This window comes from Prionailurus bengalensis, chromosome A3 (genome assembly GCF_016509475.1).
Source record: "Prionailurus bengalensis isolate Pbe53 chromosome A3, Fcat_Pben_1.1_paternal_pri, whole genome shotgun sequence".
In the NCBI taxonomy this organism is placed as follows: Eukaryota; Metazoa; Chordata; class Mammalia; order Carnivora; family Felidae; genus Prionailurus; species Prionailurus bengalensis.
The window spans coordinates 33,954,601-33,977,136 of record NC_057354.1 but is presented as its reverse complement, the minus strand read 5'-3'; the positions used below and the strand labels follow the sequence as shown (position 1 = coordinate 33,977,136).

The window sequence follows — 22,536 nt, the reverse complement described above, 5'->3', positions numbered from 1 at the left end:
GTAATCAAAGGCCTTCAACTACCTTACATATAACAGAAACTAAGTATAATTTATGCATGAATTGCATAACATGGATGACGAAAACATGCTTTAGAATTTTGTTTCCCAAAGTGGTTAAAAACCTTGGATTAATATTCAAGTCTGTGTTTTAGCCGTACGGCATTTTAAATGTGTTTATGAAGCTTGCTAATTTTATATACCCCTGGCACCTGGGAAAAGCTTAAATAGATAAGATACTGTCATATAGTTTTCATGACTGTAAAGGTTCTAATTCCTTTTGGAGGCTCTTAAAGAAGGATTAATTTGAATGTAAAAGACAGTTATGGCAGGTCAACCCTTTTATAGTTCTTAGAAGATTGACATTATGAACTAGTTTTAAATAATATAAATAAAGATCGTGATCAGTCCTTTCTGATGATTTTCATCATGCGTATGTACAGAAAGATTACATTTATATACACGTACTTACACAGACACAGAGAGTGCATTAGCACATGAAAGTCATGACTTTTCTTCTTTGTATTCGTTTGGTCCCTGAAGAACCTTCTTGTAGTAGGTTCTAAATTACCATCTAAATCATCGTCCTTCAGATACAAAAGAATACTAATAATTTGAAAAGCTGAAACAACAGTGGGCCAATTCCCACACCAGAGACTCAGAGCTGCCTTATTTCTACCACCAAAGAATGCACTAAGTTAATGAATGATGTTGGTGCACTCCAACACAAATAGCTCTGATTAAATCTCAGAAATAGTGGCATTCATAGTCCCTCAGTCTCCAGTGGGTAGCAGCTACATAAAAAATGGAATATCTAAAATAACCTCAGTGGCATTTTTATATCTAGGGATCAGTGTTACCCAAATCCCACTTTATATAATAGCCTGTCTAGAGACTAGGGACTGGTATGTAAAAAAAAAAAAAAAAAAAAAAAAAAAAAAAAAAAAGATGGGGGGGAGCCTGGGTGGCTCAGTTGGTTGAGCATCTGACTCTTGATTTTGGCTCAGGTCATGATCTCATGGATATGAGAACAAGCCCCAGTCAGGCTTTGTGCTAGGCATGGAGGCTCCTTGAGATTCTTTCTTCCTCTTCCCCTGAAGCACCCCCCCCCCCCGCCTCAAAAAACAAAACAAAAACTAAATGCTCCATCTGGGTTCTTACTCTGTGTGGTCTTAGGTGACCTTAAGCTAGGTCCTTTAAATCTGCATTGTCTGTTTGACAGTGAGGTTGTAAGGTTCAGATGAGCTAATGTATCATAAAAGTGTCTTGGAGGGGCGCTTGGGTGGTGCAGTCGGTTAAGCGTCCGACTTCAGCCAGGTCACGATCTCGCGGTCTGTGAGTTCGAGCCCCACGTCAGGCTCTGGGCTGATGGCTCAGAGCCTGGAGCCTGTTTCCGATTCTGTGTCTCTCTCTCTGCCCCTCCCCCGTTCATGCTCTGTCTCTCTCTGTCCCAAAAATAAATAAAAAACGTTGAAAAAAAAATTAAAAAAAAAAAGTGTCTTGGAAACCAAACAGTGTATTAGAAATGTAATTGGTATTAATAATTGTTCTTAACACGTACCTGTTTTATATAAGTCATCTAATCTCCCAACAACCTTCTAAGGTAGCTGGTGTTATTATCGCATTTTGCAGTTGAGGAAGCTGAGGCATGGAGTGAGTATTAAGCTGCCTGCCCAAAGTCACATGGTTAATTTGTGGTTGGTCTTGCTGAATCCTCTGGCAGTACTCTTATCTAATACACAGAAATGCCTGTCAAAGTATACTTAATAATAAAATGTCCTCTTTTTTCCTAAAGTTTACCAACTGCTTGTCCCAGTAACATCTGCCATATGACGGGTTTTTTCTAAATTTATTTATTTTTGAGAGAGAGAGAGAGAGCTTGTGCACAAAAGCAGGGGAGGAGCAGAGGGAGCAGGAAACACAGAATCTGAAGCAGGCTCCAGGCTCCAAGCTGTTAGTACAGAGCCCAACATGGGGCTCGAACTCAAGAACTGCAAGACCTGAGCTGAAGTTGGACACTTCACTAAGCCACCCAGGCACCCCTGAATGTTTTTCAAATATGTAGAAAATGACTTTTCTCAAATAAAGACTATATATATTTTTTAATTTTTTCATTTATTTATGCAGCAAATATTTATTGAGCACTTACTGCACCAGGTGTATACAATACCCTGGAAATGTAGAGATTCACATGTTTAAAATCAGCTATGTTCAAAGATGTCAGTGGATTGTTCTTGGATCATGTCTTCTGGTCCACATGTATCTCTGGGATCTCAGTTACTAGACAGTGAGATGTAATGAGAAGATTAATGACCTTTTAGAATCATCTTGGAATTGGCTATTCTACCCCTCTAGAGAAGTATGAACAATCCTTAGAGAGGGTGAAAAATTGTGCTTAAGTCTGGTTGCATCTAGGGGCCTGGCTGGACAGAGAAATGCGTGCCTTGCTTTGGACAGCCCTTTCTCTTGCTGGACTGGGCCTAATCTCAATACTTGTCTTGAAGTAAATGCAACCCATCATGTTGACTTTTAACCCCCTGTAACTTCCTCATAATGTGAAAGATCAAAATATTGCCCGCTTTCAGTTTGTTACTGTTTTTCAGGAAAGTTGGTTTGTATGCATCATTGCATTGAGTATTGCATGGCATTTACAGGCATGCTTCCCCCCAGGTTGAGGTAAAAGGGTTTGTAAATGATGACCTAACAGCACCTTCGTGCCTAAATCTTATTACAGAATTTGATCATTTAACACTTTTTCCCCTTTATTTCCTTTCCTAAGGCATTTTTTCCCTGTGTGTGCATGTGTGTTTGTCTTATTCTTTTTTTTTTTTTTAAAGTTTATTTATTTTTGAGAGAGAGAGAGAGAGACAGAGGTGGGTAGACAGGGGCAGAGAGACAGGGAGACACAGAATCCCAAGCAGGCTCCAGGCTTTGAGCTGTCAGCACAGAGCCTGACGTGGGCCTCGAACTCACGATCTGTGAGATCATGACCTGAGCCAAAGTCAGACGCTTAAGTGACTGTGCCACCCAGGTATTCCTGTCTCATTCTTTGGCAGACATTCTTTCCTACCTCTCTTTCTCCCCCACCACTTTCTTCTCCTAAAATAAAAATAATAGATGCCATACTTTGTAAAAATAGTTGGGGAATGGAATAAAACGGAAAATAAATCGGGGGTAAGAATCAACATTTTCACAATGCTGAGCCTGCCCATCCAGAACTTGGCTTATCTTTCCATTTAATCAAGTCTTTTAAAAAATATATTTAATCATTATGTTGTACCTGAAACTAATGTAATGTTATATGTCAGTTATACTTCAATAAGACGACAAAAACTATTAGGAAAATTTAAAAAATACACAAAAATAGGGGTAGTACAATGAACCCTCATCATCCATCATCCAGATTTATCAGTTGTATCAACATACAGCCAATCTTGGTTCATCTATATCTCCTGCCCTCTACCCCTTGGTGGAATAATTTACCTACTCTAATATTCACCCATTGTATGTAAACAATCAGTGATATCAAGTCTTTTAAAAATACCTATTGCATTTATCCACTCAGTATTTTGACTTGAGTTGAGGATTTTTAAAGTATAATTTAAACAGATTTAAGCAGATTTTTTAAAAAAATTTTAATGTTTATTTATTTTTGAGAGAGAGACAGAGACAGAGAACGAGCAGGGAAGGGGCAGAGAGAGAGAGAGACATAGAATTTGAAGTGGGCTCCAGGCTTCAAGCTGACAGCACAGAGCCTGACATGGGGCTCGATGTCACAAACTGAGATCATGACCTGAGCCAAAGTTGGATGCTTAACCAACTGAGCCACCCAGGCACCCCATTTAAGCAGATTTTTAAAATATGCCTAGTTGGTGGCATCCCAAAATATTCAGTGTCCAGTGATTTTTTGGGGGGGCATTGTGTCCTATTTTGTGAGCATTGATTAATTTTATTTACTGCTTTTTCCATCTGGGTATTATTCAGCAAAACAAAATATCTCTCCATTTATACTAATGTATTTTTGTGACATTATTCTGTAAATATTTTCCTTTTACTTGTGTCCTATGTTAGTACTTTAAAATGGATTTCCAGCACATGTTACTGTTTGTTAACAATAGTTTATAATAAGCATAGCTCGACCAACTCTTAAAATCTTCATAAGGCATATTTGATCTCAATCTCTTCTTATTTCAAATTTTATCTTCCTTTCTGTATTAGTTTCCTTGGACAACTGTAAATTACTACAAACTTAGTGGCTTAAAACAATGGAAATTTACTCTCTCACAATTCTGGAGACCCAAATTCCAAAATCAAAATGTTGGCAAGGTGGCTTCCTCTGGAGGCGCTGTGAGACTGTCTGTTCCATGCCTCTCCTAGCTTCTTGTGGCCAGCGTGGCTTCCCTTGGCCTGTAGCTGCATAACACCCATCTCTGACTATGTTTTCACATGGCCTTCCTTCTTCTCTGTGTCACACTTCCTTCTTCTTTCTCTTGTGAGAACCTATCCTAAATCCAGGATAATCACACCCCAAGATCCTTAATTTAATTATATGTATAATGACCCTTATTCCAAATAAGATCATATGCATAGGTATGGGGGCTTAGAAGTTGGATGTATCTTTTTAGGAGACACTGTTCAATCCACTATATTTCTAAACAGGAACCTTTTCTGGATTCCTATTTTAACATCTGCATATAAAATCTTGGCTGTGTTAGAGCTTTATGACCTATTTATGATGTTTTCTAGGATCATAGGAACAAAGCGAGGCCCTTAACATATTGCCAGGATAACAGCCTAACCTTCCAGTTTGTTTCCTTCCATCATATCCTTCCCTGATCCATTATCCAAAGAACTGCCAGGTGACTTTTCCAAAAATGTAAATCTGATTATGATTCTCACTTTTTTAGAGTACAGGTAATGGAGCTTTGAATAAAGTCCTAACTCCTCATACAACATTTTTAAAGGCTGTGAATGATGCCTTCATCCTGTCCTGTCAGTACTCTGATCCTTCACACTTAACTGTTCTCTCTGCTTAGATTAGAACATTCCCTGAGCCCTCTCTGGGCGTTACTCTTACTTTAGATCTTAGCATGGATGCTCCTTTCTCTGTGGGCCCTCTGAGATCACCCAGCTCCTGAGTGTCCCATAGCATCCATTTCTGAGTCATGGCATTTGCCACTTGGAATGTCATTACCCCTATGTTTACCTCTTTTCATCTGTGGGTGATGCAGTCCACAAGGAGGAAGGAGGTACCACGTTTGTCTTGTTCACAGTTGTGGCCTCAGTTTCTAGAATGGTGCTTAGATCATGTTTGTTGAATGAAAAAAATAATGTAAAAAAACAGAGTTCTGGTTGAAGTCCCAAGTGTTTATTTCTAATTCCTCTTCTATTTAAGAAAGTGTCATTTAGCCAGCTTAGCCTATAGCTTCTACTTTCTGAGAATGCTTCAGACTGCCACATATCTTTGGAAATGATTTGCATTTGGGGGCACCCACTGGCAATACATCTTCTGTCCATCAGATCTCACATTGATGGGTCTGCAACTGGTTTGCCTAGTTTAAAGAGGCCCTTGTGAAAATTGTCTGCCATTAGTGGGGCACTCAAAATAGTTTGACCCTGAAAAATCATAAGCTGTCTGCAAAGTAGTATAATTTGGGTTCGTTGTAAGAATAACTTTGAAATAAAATATCTTATGTATTATAGTAATTTGTGAAAATATTCTTAAACTTTGGCTAAGTTTTTCCTGGGGAACTGATATTCATACATTAGATTCTAGCAGGGAAATATGCTTCTGTTTATCTATATCAAGTGTCTTTGGAAAAGCTTGCTCTTGTGCTTCCCTTTAGTTAAAAACTTATTTCTCTATTTTGTTTTACAGATTTTTTTCATATGTTGATGATATTGATTAGCTATTCTTCTTTTATAGTTATGCCCCTTGGTGTCCGTCCTGCCAGCAGACTGACTCAGAATGGGAGACATTTGCAAGGAACGGTGAAACACTTCAAATCAGTGTGGGCAAAGTGGACGTCATTCAAGAGCCAGGTGCTGTACATGTTGGACATGAAATGCAAAAGCTTATTACTTTTAATTTTGAATTTTTTATTTAAATGTATTTATTTATTTTAAAATGTATTTTTGAGAGAGAGAGAGAGACAGAGAGACAGAACATGAGCAGGGGAAGGGCAGAGAGAGAGGGAGACACAGAATCCGAAGCAGACTCTGGGCTTGGAGCTGTCAGCACAGAGCCCGACGCAGGGCTCAAACTCAGGAGCCACAAGATCATGACCTGAGCTGAAGTCGGACGCTTAACCAACTGAGCCACCAAGGTGCCGCCCCTTTATTTTGAATTTTTTCAAACATATAGAAAAGATGAAAGGCTAGGATATTGAGTACCCATGAACTGACCATCTAGAATCAACAGATAACATGTTAACATATCTGGGTCTGTCTATGTATGCTGGTGTTGACATATATTTATTTTATATTGTTATTAATTTGCTGAGTCATTTGAAAATCAGTTGTAGACATCATGATACTTTACCCTTCAGTACTTAAGTATATTAAAATCTTTTTCATTGTTTCCCATTTTGAACCAGGGTATAATCAAGGTTCACCAATTGAATTTGGTAGCTATACTTTTTAGTCTCCCTCATTCTAGAAAATAGTCCCCCATTTTTTTTCATGACATTGATACTCTGAAGAGAACAGGCTGGGGATTTGCCTAGGTGTTTCTCTGTAGGAACATTTAATTTATTCTTATATTTTCTGTAACTTGAATTTTGGTCTAGAGACATGATTCAGGTTAGACATTTATGGCCAAGAGTACTTCATAGGTGATCCTGTGACTTAAATTGTATTCTACCAAAAGACAAATATTATCACACATATTAAGACACGTTAGTGATGTTGAGTTTGAGCACTTGTTTAAGGTGATGACATTAAACATCTCCATTGTAAAGAAAAGACCCCATTTTGTGATTAGCATATAATCTATGGGGTGATACATGGCGTTGACGATCTTACCTGAATCAAATGATGATCTTACCCGAACCAAATATTTCACAGTGTGTTCCAGGATGGTGAATTTCTAATTCTGTTGTTTCATCTACATTTATTAGCTGTTAATGATATAATTTTTCAAAAGAGAGAAATAGAGGAAACTTTTAAATTCTGAAAAGATACACACAAGTAGTATTTGTAGTTTAAAAATAACTGTGTAAGGGTTTCCTGAGTGGCTCAGTCGGTTGAGCTGCCGATTCTTGATTTTGTCTCAGGTCATCATTCCAGGGTCGTGAGATCGAGCCCCACGTCGGACTCTGCACTGTGAACAGAGCCTGCTTGAGATTCTCTCTCTCTGTCTCTGCCCCTCCCCCAATGCTTGTGCATACTCTCTCTCTTCCCTTTACAAGGGAAAAAAGAAGGTAGGCATGGAGGTGTAGCAATTACTTTTCTGAAACAACCGTGAGTGCAAAAACACAAAGTAATGAATTACCAATTACTTGGACAGGAAAACTGATGGTGTCTGTTAAGATGAATGTGTTGACAAACCCCTGGAGAGAGATTTCTGTTAAAGTCATTACTTCTCAAGCCTCCACCTTTTTAATCATTTGAATTAAATCCATTTCTGCTCATTTGCTATTTCGAGCTGGACAATTATACTTACTAGTTCATGGTTTGGGCTATTAGAATGAGTTATTCCATTTGGAAGTCATGTCATTGCAATTACATTTTTGCTGTAAACTTGTTTTTGTCTTTTAGTAGTTTGAGTCCAGTGAAATCAGGTGTAAGCCTTGCTAATTAGTGGGCAGGAGATACATTTGATGATGTGTTTCTTGGAAATGCAGCTGGCCTATTCACATTTCAGTCGTTTGGTGTACCTGCCGTGAATTCACAGCATGATTTGAGTTAAAAGAATTAAACAATTAACTTTGTGATGGATTCACAAATCTAAAGGTTAACTGAATATAGTCTTTCCATCTAAAATGTAGATTTACAGCTACTATTTCCAGTGTGAATGGATTGAGTGCTTTTTTGATAAGGTAGAGAGAAATCTATTATAATGAAATATTTTAAAAACAAATTTATCATTGACTCATACTATTTATGTAAATGTAAATTATATATATTTGAAATATTTATCAAAGAAGAAGGAAAAAAGTCTTTGGTCCAGTATTCTTTAGGAATAGCGAAGAAACAAAGTCCAAAAAAAAGGAAAAAATGATTGTTTTATGTATTAAAACAAGTTTTAAAGTATAAGTTCTAGAATTATTTTAAATAGTAAAAATTTAAAAACTGTAACTCATAAATAAAAATTATGAGACAAAATTCCACACACATGATTGAGTGGCCTAAAGAATATTTCACTTCAGATTATACTATTTTATTTTATACTTTATTAAATCTAATGCTGTTAGGGCCCCTGGGTGGCTCAGTTGGTTGAGTGTCCAACTCTTGATTTCGGCTCAGGTCATGACCCCAGCGTCATGGAATTGAGCCTTGCTTCAGGCTCTGCAATGAGCATGGAGCCTGCTTAAGATTCTCTCTCTTTCTTTCCCTCTCTCCCTCTCTCTGTCCCTCCACCCCTCTCCCCTGCTTGTGTGCACACTCTCTCTCTCTAAAATTTTTTTTAATCTAATGCTATCAATCTTTTAAAAGGGTTTCAGAATAATGTACTTATTCAAGAAATATTTGAGTTTCTACCATGTACCAGGTCTTGTTCTAGATGGCAGTGATACAGGGGCGCCTAGATGGCTCAGTCAGTTAAGCATCTGACTTTGGTCATGATCTCACGGTTCATGAGTTTGAGCGTCATATCGGGCTCTGTGCTGACAGCTCAGAGCTCTTCACATTCTGTGTCTCCTTCTTTCTCCCTGCCCTTCCACCACTTGTGTGCTCACTCTCTTTCTCTCTCAACAATAAATAAACATTATAAAAATTAGATGACAGTGATATAGATAAATGATACAAGTAAATAAGGAATGTAAAGACCTGGCTGCCCATTGAATTTACATTTTAGTGAAGGAGATAAATAGTAATGAGAGTAAAATGGAAAATAATGTCTGGTGGCAGTAAGGACTTGAAGAAAAAGAAAGCAGGATAAAAATGTAAAAAATTGTGAGAGCCACTCTTTTATATAGGATGTGCAGGGAAGGACTGTTTGACTAGATGTCTTGACAAATTGAGAAAGTGAATTTCAACAAGCCATAGAGAAGGAGCATTCCAGGCAGAGCAAATGGCATATGCAGGCAGGGGTGTATTTGACTTATTTGAGGAACCATATGACAGCCAGTGAGATACTCAAGATAAACAGAACTGGAGGGGTAGCTAGGGACCAGACCATGCAGGGTGTTCTTGGCCATGACAAGGAATTTAGATATTAGTATGATAGGAAGGAAGCTACTGGAAGGTTTTGTGTAGAGGAGTGACATGATATGGTTTATGTTTTGAAAGAATTGCTTTGGCTGCTACATGAAAACTTGTCTGTAGGAAGTCAGAAGTGGAAACAAGAAGTTAAGAGGTTAATGTAGTAGTCCCAAGTGGAGATGATGGTGGCTCGGACAAGCAGCAGCAGTGATGAGTGATTGGAGTTGAGATACTACATTTGGCTGGAATATCCAAAAGGATTTCTTTATAGATTGGCTGTAGCATTTGATGGAAAGAAAGAAGATGGAGAAGACCAAAGGCTTGAAGTTTAAGATGTTCAATAGAAAACCAAATAGAGCTGAGCTAGAGATATACATTTGAGGATCATCACTGTATATGGTATTTAACAGAAGGGGAAGAATTGAGATCGCCTAGGGAAAGTGTGCCAGAGAAGTGTTTTGGGGATTGGGAACCAGGGAAGTCTAACATGTAGAAGGAAAGAGCTAGTTCCAACAGAGGAAAAAGAGAAGCAGGTGAGGTAGGAAGGAGCTGGAGGAGTAGGGGGTCCTGGAAGCCAAATGAAGAGAGACGTGTCTTAGGTTGTACTGACTCATTGGCGACCTCCAGGGCAGCTTGACCCTATTCTTCAAAGTTCTTTGGGTATTTACTTCGTTTTTACAAAGTCTAACATCCTGAATACTACATTTCCCCAATTTGAACATTTTACTAGATTTCTTTTTTTCCAGAGACAGAGAGGGCACAAGTGAGCCAGGGGCAGAACGAGAGAAGGAGAGAGAGAGAGAATCCCATGAGAAGGAGAATCCCATGAGAGAGAGAAAAGTGGGGCTCAGGCTCACCCGATGTGGGGCTTGAACTCACCAACTGTGAGATCATGACTTGAGCTGAAGTCAGATGCTTAACTGGCTGAGCCACCCAGGCACCTCTGGATATTTCCGTATACAGATTGGTGTTTGGTCACAGATCTCCATTGGTATATACTTTCATCAGGGCTGCCTTGCCAACACTGCTAGTAAGGCATAATTTCATTTCTTTTCTTTGCAAATAAAATTTAAAAAGAAGTGAAAGCAAGAATTTCTGAAGTGTTTATGCGTGCGTTTAGTCATGCCTATAACTCTTCCAGGGGTATATCTCACAAGAGATTTTTTTTGTAGGTATTTTGAACAGAAAATAAGATTTCAAAATTATCAAGATTGGGGATTATAAACACATTGCATTTTACAGCTGAGATGTAGAAGTCAAGGAAAGGAAAGGCCTTAGATTAGATCAGATTACATTGTCTGTGTAATACTACATAGGGCAGGCAATAGATATTTCAGTTGCATGCTCTTTGGGAAAGTTAGTGTAATGAGTATGTACTTGAAACTTCTGTTCCAGGCAGATGAGCTTAGTTGTCAAGGACAGGAAAACAGTAGCTGCTCATAGAGCACCCATGGGTGATGGTTTTTCACTAGACTAGAGGTAAACCAGACTCCCACCATGGTCAAGAATAAGCATTATGTTTAAGTCACTAACAGCAAAAGCTGTTAGTTAACTGTGTTTCAGTTAATGTTCATATTTTAATTTGATAATTATAAAAATTAGTCTTTTGTATTCTATTATATTGACAACTTTATTTCCGTCTCAAAGGTAAGGCTAGTTCTTTTTTTTTTTTTTATTATTATTATTGCTTTCCTTTTGCTACTCTTTTGGTGATAATAACTAACATTTAGTTAAGCATTTACTTCAACCTATAATTGTTAGGCACTTCTATACATTTTAGTTTCATAACAACTCTAGAGAGAACTATTTATCTCTATATTACTAAGAAACCTGAGGCTCAGAGAGGTTAAATCACATGCCCAAAGTAGCACAGCTAATAACGGTAGAACGAAAGCTGGTAGCTATCTCCATTTTTTAAATATTTAACTTAAATAATTTCTATTGTGTTTCTGCATATCAAAATATAGTTCCCTGATGTAGTTTTTCTTTCTATAATCTTTTAATTTTTTTTATCTTTAAGATAAGCTTTCATGTTTAAGATAAGCTTGCTAATAAGAAATTAAAATTTTTCCTGAATTTTGGATTAATACCTCTTTTATGTTGCAATAAATCTTCATTTAAAGGGGAAGTTTCCCTTAAAGTAAAAAAGACATGCAGAAATGTTGGCAGACCTTGTGACCAACCTTTATCTCCTTTAGTTAAAGGTTTAGAGTACACTTGTTTCTTTTACACTTTCTGAAGTTTGTTGTAGTGAATCATTATGCAGACTTTGAAATGAGCTGCTGATCTGTTGTTGTAATCCTTTGTTAAGATCCACACTTTACTTGTTGTTAAAGCTTGAAGTTCACAACCTCAGATGGTACTTCTCCGTTCCAGGGTGGTCATGTTTTAACTTTTCAGGTAATGAAAGGTTCCCTTGATACTTGATGGTATCAATACTAAAGGTTAGAAGACATTTTTGGAGCACTGACATGAAACCCAAAGCTTTCTGACATTGTTAACCTCTCAGAAATGTCATTTATTTGAAGTGATTATCCTATGGTGTCAGATCTTCAAGGAGTTAGTGATGTGTCATAATCTCAGGGCTACATTAATTGTTCTTGATTTTGTTGTTGATTGTCCTGAATACAGCCTCAGTGACGGTATATTATCCCAGACAGCAAACTGAACTCATATCTCAGTTAGGAGCTATGATTTTATTATTAGTATCCTGCATGGGTTTTCATTTAAAGGAATACTGACAGAGAAACATAAATGAAAGTTTTGAGGTGTGACAATTTATTAATAATGATCTTTATTTTAATTTTTTAAGTGTTTATTTAATTTTGAGAGGAAGAGAGGGAGAGACAGAGAGAGCACGCACATGCACGTAGGGGGAAGGGCAGAGAGAGAGGGAGACCCAGAATTGGAAGCAGGCTTCAAGCTCTGAGATATCAGCATAGAGCCTGACACAGGGCTCAAAGCCCATGAGATCATGACCTGATCATGACCTGAGCTGCAGTCTGATGCTCAACCAACCAAGCCACCCAGGCGTCCCAAAAAGGATCTTTATTTTAAATAAGCCTTAACTGATGGTCATATAAATTGGTACAGTAGTTCTGGAAAACAGCACAGCAATTCATATCAAGAGCCATAAAGTTCTTATACCCTTTATTCTAGGAATTTTGGGGATGAGCATCCTTCTAGCCTGAACCAGAAAAATGCAGAAAATTCTCAGAGACTATCTGTCATTATTTTCTCTATTGTGTTTTTTCATGGGCACATTTATTTGTAAAGACACGTTAGCCAAAATAGTGCCTGATTTCCAAAGCACTTAACACTAAGTTAGTTTATTACATCCTATTTTATCCTAGCTTTTAATCAGAGATTTAAATATACAGCATATTAGTTCGGATGTATTTAGTACTTATTCTATGTCAAACACTGCATTCTGTTTGCTTTATAAATAAGAAATCATTTAATACTAAAAAATACTGAGATAGAAATAATGATATCCATTTTTGTGAAAACTGATGGTTTAAATTTACTGCCCCAGATTAAAACTAATAAGAACCAGAAGTGGGATTTGACTTCAGGCAAGCTGGCCTGTGAATCTGGAAATACTGTTTATAAATACTGTGTAAGTTAATGTGTTTTATGAAATATTTCTTATATTTGTTTACTTTTAATTTATTGCCATGGCCAATGATGACCAAGAACGTATGAAGGATTTTAAAGAACAAATAAAAAATATTGCCTTCAGTGATGCCTGACATTTGTTAGAAATCCTATCTATATTTTCTGATAAAAAAAAAAAAAACCCTAAATAGAAACTTGAAGTAGTGATGGGATACTAATTTGTTTATGCATTCCATTTTAAAGGCCATGTAAATAAAGCATAATTCCCTAACACTGTAACTCCACTTGTACAAAGTTTGGAGCAGTCAAAACAATCTGTAGCTAGGGAAGAATTGAAATATGAAACTTTGTAATAAGCAAAACATATAATAATCTTCAGGTCTTTAGGATTACCAGTACTTTTTCCTTGGCAATTTAGATTTGGAACTCTACTAAAAAAAGCCTTTTTTCCTTGATAGAGGGAGTTCTAAGCTTGTTACAGGTGAGAATGCCCTGTTGACACAGACGCTTGTTAGAGTTCTGTTACTGCCAGTACAACCTTTAAAAAAAAAAGGTACAGGGATAAATGTATGAAGTTTATGTTTCTTTTTGTAACATTGACTTTTACTGCCTTCAGAGTACTGTGTTTGCTTTTGAGTGCCATAGGGAATGCTTTAGAATTGCTTGGCTTGGTATGAGAAAAAACAGAGAACCCTTCTTTGGGAAGACTCATCATTAATGAATAAATTATTTTTCTGAGTATAGATTTAGTTTATAAAGTAGATATCGACAAATATCCCTTGTTGTTAAAAATAAACCTTCTGTGTTTCAAACTGCAAGTTATCCCAGAGATGTAACATTTGAGCCACATTATTTAAATAGGCATTTGATTTTGTCCAGACTGTCCTTCAGTGGGAAAGGCAGAAGTGGTGAGATATGAGGAAATGCTGTCTCTGCCAGCTTACCATGCTGGCCAGCGCGGTCCTTTAGCTTTCTCTTTGCCAGAACTGGGCTTACTTACTTGTGCCCACATCAACATTATTTATTGGTGAACATTTAAAGGGCAGGGATCTGTTCTTTACTCCTAGTCTCATGCAAGTTTTTGTTGTATGCCCCTTTCCTTCATATCATGCATCTCTGTTTCTGGTCGTGATTACCTGATTAAATTCTATCCCTCTGCCACTAGACTGTGGCAGAACAGTCTATGTCAAACTCTGTTCTTCCTTATCTATGTGTCTTGAGCCATTATTACAGTCCCTGAAACAAAGAAGATGCCTAGTAAATATTAGATCAGTGACGAAGGATTTTATTTATCTTTATTTTCACATGTACCTAGGAAAGCATTTGATATGTGGTTATTGTTTTGTAAGGGTTTGCTAAGACAAATTGAAACAATCCATTAAAGTACACAGAGTTCCTTGACAGAAATTACAAATTTTATAAATGTGCAAAAATTATAATGACCTTATAATTTCATATTCTTTGTTGTTTTTAAACCTATAATTTGATATCTATAATTTATATTTAATATATACTATTTTTAATTATGTGCTATTCTATTTAATATGTACTAAGCATTTAATATACTTACCTTAACTTCAGAACAATTCAGTCAGGCTTTCATATACCCATTTCACAGAAAGGTTAAGTAATTTATCTAAGGTCACAAAGCTAGTAACTGGAGAATTTAGTATTTAACCCAGATTGCATGACTCTAAAATCTATCCTTTCAGCCACCATACAGTTCCAAGCAATGCACAAGCCAGAAAACTTTAGTGTAACACATCAAAGATAAGCACATTGTCTGTCAGTCATCAGAAAGTGGTAGGTAAATAAAAATGGATAAAAATAAGATATCTTAAAGTAAGAAAAAAACCCAAAAAACAAAAAACAAACAAAAACAAAAAAACTAGTAAATGTGATTAAATAACTGGAATAATTTTAATTACATGGCTATGAAAACAAGCTCAAGCCTGCTTATTCTTACAATGTAAGTTAGGTGCTTGGGGTAGTCTGAGTTTGACTTGTAACTTTTTTTTTTGTGCCCCTTGTAGGTTTAAGTGGCCGCTTCTTTGTCACTACTCTCCCAGCATTTTTTCAGTAAGTTTAAATAATTTTCTGGTTAGACACTAGAAACTTTAGAAAAGATTCGAGAGCAGTAGACGTGTATCGAGAATTCTAAGTTGCCTTCCATAACCATTGCTCATTCAACTTAAAATTTGAAGAGAGAAATACTGGTGTGTGTATTTAATGATATCTGGAAGGAGAGAGGGATGCCCAGAGTACAGCAGGGGAAAGGCACCTAGTGTCAGGCAGGGAGTAGGACAGGGGTGGTCAAAGATGATTTCTCCGATGATATATAAGTTAGGAATTGGGCTAAGCAGAGAGTGGAGAAAACCTTTCCAGGTACAGGAGATATGGAAAAGCCTGGAAGAAAATGAGATACCTTCTGAGGGCTGTAATTGGTTCTGGCCTATGGAGTGCATTTGGATCATCCTGGGTGATGAGGTTAGAGAGGCTCAGGTAGAGTTACAGGGAAGGGAAAGGAAGGGGGATAGATCCTGGAAATACATAGGATGTGAGATCATTGGGACATGGTGACTAATTAGCTATAACAAAGGAAGAGCCTGTAATGGGTACCAATAAGCCATGTAGAATTTGTAAAAGCTATTGAGGAGCCATTAGAATAAGATGAAGTTTGGAAGATAGAGGCCAGAATGGAGAAGATAGTGTGAAGTGCCTCTGTTAATTCCAAATGGAGAAGTTTAGGTGCTGGTTTGATTTCCATATCTAAAGCTCAGAGGAAGGATCTAGACTGAAGACATGTATTTGGGATTCCTCAACATTGAGGTACATAAAAATGCAATGTATCTAGAGAGAACGTATACTGTGGAAGGAGAAATAAGGATAGAACCTGGTGTTGACCAATATTAGAACATCTGCAAAGGAAGACAGGGAGTGAGGAACTGAACAGGGGTGGTCAGAGTAATAGGAAGAAGCCAAGAGAGCTCATGTCATAAAAGCCAACAGGAAGGAAGGGATTTTCACAAGTGGGCAGTGCCAATGAGCATAAGAGCAGTTTCTCTGGAGTCATGGAAGCAGAACCACCAATCGCATGAGTAGTGAATAAGCAATACAGGAGGAGCAAATGGCAAGTGTAGACTCTTCCCTTACGGCAGCTGGACTATGGCGAGAAAATGAGAGGAAGGCCGAGGGGCCTGGAGAATACAAGGTGTTTTGTTAATTTTGACAGGAGGGATTTGAATGACATAAATTTGTAAGTGTGGATGCAGTTTTTTAAAGCTTGATAACAATTAATGTTTTGCTGTTGTAAGAGAAAAATTGAAATCATTGGTAGCAAAAATAATAAGAAACTTGGTAGATTAGACACTGCCAAGAACTTTGCTTGTGGTCCCAAATTGTGCAGTGATAAAATTACACATAGAATATATTGTGCTTGCTGTTTTGGAATTTCTCAGCTGTAACAGATTAATATAATGCACACCTTCTGATTTATGCTTACCTATAATTGTTTTCTTTATTTGAGCCAAGTTAAAATTCAAAGTAGAGTTCACATGTAAAATTAGTTGTTGTTTTGGTTTTTATTACCTATAACACTTATCACTTTAATAGATTTATTTTCTATTTGTTTTTATAATTTATAGTGCAAAGGATGGAATATTCCGCCGTTACCGTGGCCCAGGAATCTATGAAGACCTGCAGAATTATATCTTAGAGAAGAAATGGCAATCAGTTGAGCCTCTGACTGGCTGGAAATCCCCGGCTTCTCTGACGTAACTTGTTATTATTATTTTTTTTTATGACAGGGTGTTTTTATAAAACAGAGATATCAAGTTAACAGTCCATAGGCATTCAAGGTCTGCATTTTTCTTCATATTCACTTCTGATTACCCAGACTACATACTGATCATGCTTGGCCTGTGTTGTGTTTCTGGTTTTATGACCCACATATGTTTCAGCCAGTTGTTAGTATACTAGGAATTAAGTATTCAGATTCAGGTGGATTACAAAAGCCTTTCCTCTAGCTTTTGCACTAAGCCATATCAACTGTTTTGTCTTTACAAAATATGATATTGAATACCATTTACCATTCTTTCTTCTGAAGCTATCATATCTATGTGGAAATAAAACCTATGGTGTCTTTGGCTGCCTAGCGTAACACTGCTGGGGGTAACTTTTGTTCATGATGGCAAACTGTATAATTCTTGGTGAAGTACATAATGCCAGACCATACTAACTTTTTTCCACAGTTGGTTTTAAATTTGAATGAATTGTGATAATTGCAGTTAATATTATGTTAGTTTACACAAGTATAGGGAATATTCCTGGTGAAATAGAATCAAATCATGCAATATTTCAGGAATAAATCATGAAATAGTATTTTATAAAATACCCAAGAAATACATAGCTTACTGTAAAAGCAGTTCATCTTTGGCATTTCATTCTACAAATATTTGAGTACTGATTTTATGCCAGATGCTATTCTAGGTGCTAGATATTTAACAGGGAGCAAGACAGAGTTGGTCCCTCTGCTCTCCTTATGAAACTTAAAGTAAGACATATTAAGAAAAACAACTAGGGATATAAAGAATCTTAGTCTGGATAAGGGCTATTAAAAACAAACCCTTACTAAGACAGGGATGAACTATGGGGACATGGGCGTCCATTGGATGAAAGGCAGAGTAGCAGGCAGATCTGAAGGATAGAATGACCTAGCTGGGTAAAGAGCAGGGGTAGGAATATTCTCAACAATGGGTATAGCATGGCCAAAGGCCCCAATTTGGAAAGAGCTCATCGTGCTGAGGAGCAGAAACAAGGTTGAGTACAGGGAAAAGGATTAGGAGTGGTATACACCGAGAAAGAGAGGCAGGAGCCAGATCATATGGGTCTGGGTCTCATTTTGGACCTTGGATGTTATCAGTGCATACAATTAGAAGATGGCTCTTAGGAGGAGAGGTTGGAAAGGGCACAAATGGATGAGGGGAGACAGTTAAAGGCTGTTGCAGTGTCCAGCCAAGGGATGGTTGTAGCGCCTATCAGCGTGTCAGCAGTGGGAATTGAGAGAATGGATGGATTTAAAATAAGTTTGAGATGCAGACTTCCTTCTAGAGCTCTCAGGTTGAATGTGTAGAGATGGGTCTCCATAGAGAATTGAGGAACAAAGTGTGTGGGTGGTATTTAAACCTTAGAAGGGAGGGGATCACCTAGAGAGAGGTAAAAAGAAAAGTGCTTGGGACTGAGCCATGAGACACCCCAAAATTAAGATGAGTAGAGAAGAAGTCAGCAAAAGGAAAGTGAAAATGAGTACCAATGAGGCCGGCAGACAGTTAAGGGTGTACGATTTCCTAGAAGCTAAGCAAAGAGTGCTCAAGAAAGAGGGACTAGTCACTTGTGTCCTGTGTTACCAAGGGTAAAAGATAGAGTCCGAGACATGGATGTTTGGTAAAGCAGTGCAAAGTCATCATGGTCTTGACAAGTAGTGATAATGTAGTAGTGAGGATGGAAGCCAGATGTGATGGTTAAAGGTATGGTGAGGAGAAGAAACAGTAAGCATAGCTATTCTTTGGAGACGTTTGTGAAGTCTAAGAATGTGCTTTTTAAAAGAAAAGAGGGGATAGAACATGTTTTCATGCAGAAGAAAATGATCCAGCAGAAAGGGAGAAATTACTAATGTAGGAAAAGGAGTGGCAGAAAGAACCAAGTCATTAACAAGACTAAAGTGTCCAAGACTAAAGATCCAAGACGCAAATCGAGGAATTAGACTGTGGTAGGGCAGATCAACTTTCTCTGCTGTAACAGGAGGAGGTAGATCAGGTGTACACCAGGCTCAGATTTGATGGTGGGAAGATAAGAGAGGTCACACAATGGCTTCTGATTTCACAGGGACATACAAGGAGTATTTGTTAGCTAAGCATGCACGGAAAGGGGAGGGTGTGGAAGGTCTGAAGAGAGGGAAAAGACATGAGCTGTCATCTCAAGTGGAGCCTAAGACAATGCAGTATTGAGTGCTTCCTGAGGTTTGTGACTGGGAAGGGGGAGCAGTCAGTCAGTCATGTGGTTTTCTCCAGAGACATGCAGCTGCCCAGGGTTGGAGTTTTTGCCAGGTATGTATAATGGTGGGAGAAAGGGCCAGGGGGGTTGAATGTATTTATAGCAGAGGAATTGAAATGAAGGCTATGAAATCTAAGCTTTATGGGAATGGAAGTAAATCCAGGAGAGAGGACAACATATTGCAAAAAGTGGAGGGGCAGATCCTTATGACCTAAGCTTTGTTTTGGTTTGTTTCATCATAGTATATATCACCAGTGGTTCTCCTTCTCTTCATTTATTAATTTATTTTAGGATGTCTGGAATGGCTGGTCTATTTAGCATCTCTGGCAAGATATGGGTGAGTAATTAAATATACCTTTTGTGACTATCTTGGCAGAGAGGTTTTTAAGGAGTAAGAATGTAGCTTCTAAGCAATAGGAAAGTAAACACTTATAAGTACTTTTGTAGTTCACTTTTCTCCTTATGGCACACAATTGCTCTCATGTGGAGTCCCCAGTAGAAACGTGTCTCTGTGTAGAAGGGCATAAATTGAACACGGACCTGTAACTACTGTGTCAAAGTCCTATTCTGTGTGTCAGGGATCAGCAAACTATATCTTGGGGACTGGCCACCTGTTTTGGTAACTTTTATTAGAACACATTTGTTTTCATTCATTGCCTGTTGTCTAGAACTACTTTCATGCTATGGTGGTAGAGTTGAGTAGCTGTGACAGAGACCATGTGTCCCACAAGCCTAAGATATTTACTCTGTGACAATTTAGGAAGAACTTCGAGTGTCCCTCGTATATGTGATTTTATCATTTCCCTGAGTCATTTCAGTGAGTTAGAACTGCTATTTAGGTTAAAATTTGAACAATTATATAATCTTGAATGTGTTACATAATCTTTTACTTCCATTTATGTGTAGGATGGGCTAAATTTTGCCAAATTTAACAAACTTGCTGTGGAATTAAATATATATCCTTAAAGTATTTCAAAAAAAAATCTTTAGAAGTGTGTACTTATATTTGTCTTTTCAAACTATGATTCTAAGTCATGATGTCATATTTGGAACTTAACACTCAAGAAGTTCATAAGACTCTTCTGTTTCTCATGCACATCAGTGTATGTTTAGGAAATTTAAGAACAACCTTTTGCATCCTAGTTTTTCAGTTATATTTTATTTTCTGCCTTGTGAGGTAGAATAGTAACTTCAGAATTTTTTAAAAACAGAAATTAAGTTTGTCACTTGGATTCAGTATTTCTTAGTTAATGTTTGTTAATTATTTTTTGGCATTTGTGTATGATATTAAATAATAACTTGGATTTTCCCTCTCACCAGATAGCATGAGTTTTATATGGTTTCCTTCTACTATTTTCTTAACACTGGTGAGAAGTTTATTCAGGATTTGAGAATTATGAGTTGCCAACTGGGAATTGAGAGTAAGGATTTTACCTTTTGCAGTATGTTGACACTGAAGGTTGTCAGAGTCATATATTCTGATAGCCATCTGAGAACGTTGTAGCCTTATAATGTCTAATTGAACAGGATACTCATAATAGATGGATTTCAGGAATCATGAGAGCAAGATCTTGGCATTGAACCTATAATAAGTGCAGGTCAAGAGATGAATTTGTTTAGTTGTTTAAGAAGAGCTTGGATGGAAGTTGGTCATCAATTTCACACATTGTAAAAGAGATGTATTTTCAAATACAGTATCTGGGAAGAAAAACAATTACTTTGACCTCATATAACTTGGCATTTGTGCTTTGATAAGCAAGAGTTTAGGTAAGGAGTTACAGTTTTTCATTTTATCATGCAAATAATTACAATATGTGGCATTGTTGTGTCAAGGCCAGGAGTGGGTATTTTATCTTCATACACACAGTGCTCCAGCCATGGGCAAGCATGGAAAGATTCTGTGTGGATGTGTCAGACTGCAAAAAAAAAAAAAGAGGGGGGCATTTTGGAGAATAGAATATGATCTGTCTCTGAATAACCAATTGAGATGTTCTTCTTAGTGATTGAGAAGTAGAGTATATATGATATTTATATACACATGTATATTTAGAATATATTTCCCAATATTTAAAAGGGGACAAAAGAAGATAGTTTTATAGAACAAACTGTTAAATTTGACACACAGTTACATTTTACACTCTACAGAATCACTTTTATCTAATATTAATACCATATTTTTTTTTCTTTTTTGTCAGTATTTGCCTGGAATGTTTTCCACTTTCAACCTTTTTAATTGCTTTTTCTGTTTTGAATGAGTCTTGTAAAATGCATACAGCAACAAGTAATTCTTTTAAATGATAAATTTAGTCCATTTATGTTTATTAGCATCAGTAATGTATTTGCCCTGACTATAGATTTTGTGTGTGGGGGGGGGGGGTGTGCGCGCGTGCACGTTGGGGGTTAACGTGACTAAAAGAACATAAATGGTAAATCTGTAGATTATTTTGATTTCTTCGTATGTGTATTCATTACCTTAAAAATCTGTGATAGAAATCATGTATCACCCTCTGTATCAGCATCTAGGTTTTTCAAGTCTCTTGGCAACTTTTGTAGTTTCTTCTTTTCTTAGAAACAAGTTTCCAGACTTGCATGAAATCTCTGGGAAGGGCTCTCACAACCTGTTTCCAGAATTGAGCCCTGGCCCTCTTATTCAAAGAGGGTATGATTTTCAGCCTGGTTCCCACCTCAGCCTTCAGGTGTAGTCTTGCCTTTTTACACCTAAAGAACCACTTACTGAGCCAGTCCTCCTAGCCGATTACCCAGCCCACTCAGCATATTTAGCCAGCACATCTCCCTTGCCCAAGATCCTTTCATCAGTTGAATGTATAATTGTGGGGAACATAATCTGTTTATAACTCATGTCTAGACAATATAAAACTATAGTGCAATCATATTAACAGTGAACAAAAGAAACAGCATGTAGAGAGAGAGGGAGGGAGAGGGAGAGGGAATGGCAAGAACTAAATGAGTATAAAGTCTTTAAGGAAGAAGATCAAAACAGGGAAGAAGGAAAGACACAGAGTGGCTAATACCAGTGAGACAAGATTGTTGATGCCCACCCACAATCTCTTATCCTACTGAGATGTTGTGCCTACATAGACAGATAGAAGTCAGTGTTTCTTCAGCAACAGTCTAACCATGCATGAGTGGCTGGTTATGTATAATACTTTTATGGGGGTGTTGCAGAGCGCCTGGATGGCTCAGTTGGTTAAGGCTCCAACTCTTGATATCAGCACAGGTCATAATTTCGCAGTTAGTGTGTTTGAGACTCATATCAGGCTCTGTGCTGACAGCGTGGAGCCTGCTTGGGATTTTCTCTCTCCCTCTGTATGTGCCCCTCCCCTGCTCACACTCACGTGCAAGTACTCTCTTTCATGCTTTCTCTCTCTCTCTCAAAATAAATTAAATAAACATTAAAAAAATACTTCTATAGGGAAGATTTTATGTTATTAAGTGGGGGAAACGATAACAAAACAGTTTGTGTAAGGTTAAATTCATATGGAGTTT

The 22,536-nt window shown here is 37.5% G+C and overlaps 1 protein-coding gene across 2 annotated transcripts in view; it reads left to right on the top strand.

Annotated features, from left to right (window-relative positions):
* TMX4 (thioredoxin related transmembrane protein 4) overlaps positions 1–22,536 on the top strand; it is a 45,047-nt gene that overhangs the window by 6,453 nt on the left and 16,058 nt on the right. For both annotated transcript variants that reach the window (XM_043602865.1, XM_043602866.1), the window contains exons 2-5: positions 5,924–6,039; positions 15,012–15,057; positions 16,623–16,751; positions 19,321–19,366. In XM_043602865.1, coding sequence (XP_043458800.1) covers positions 5,924–6,039; positions 15,012–15,057; positions 16,623–16,751; positions 19,321–19,366 — 337 coding nt within the window. The remainder of the gene's footprint in view (positions 1–5,923; positions 6,040–15,011; positions 15,058–16,622; positions 16,752–19,320; positions 19,367–22,536) is intronic.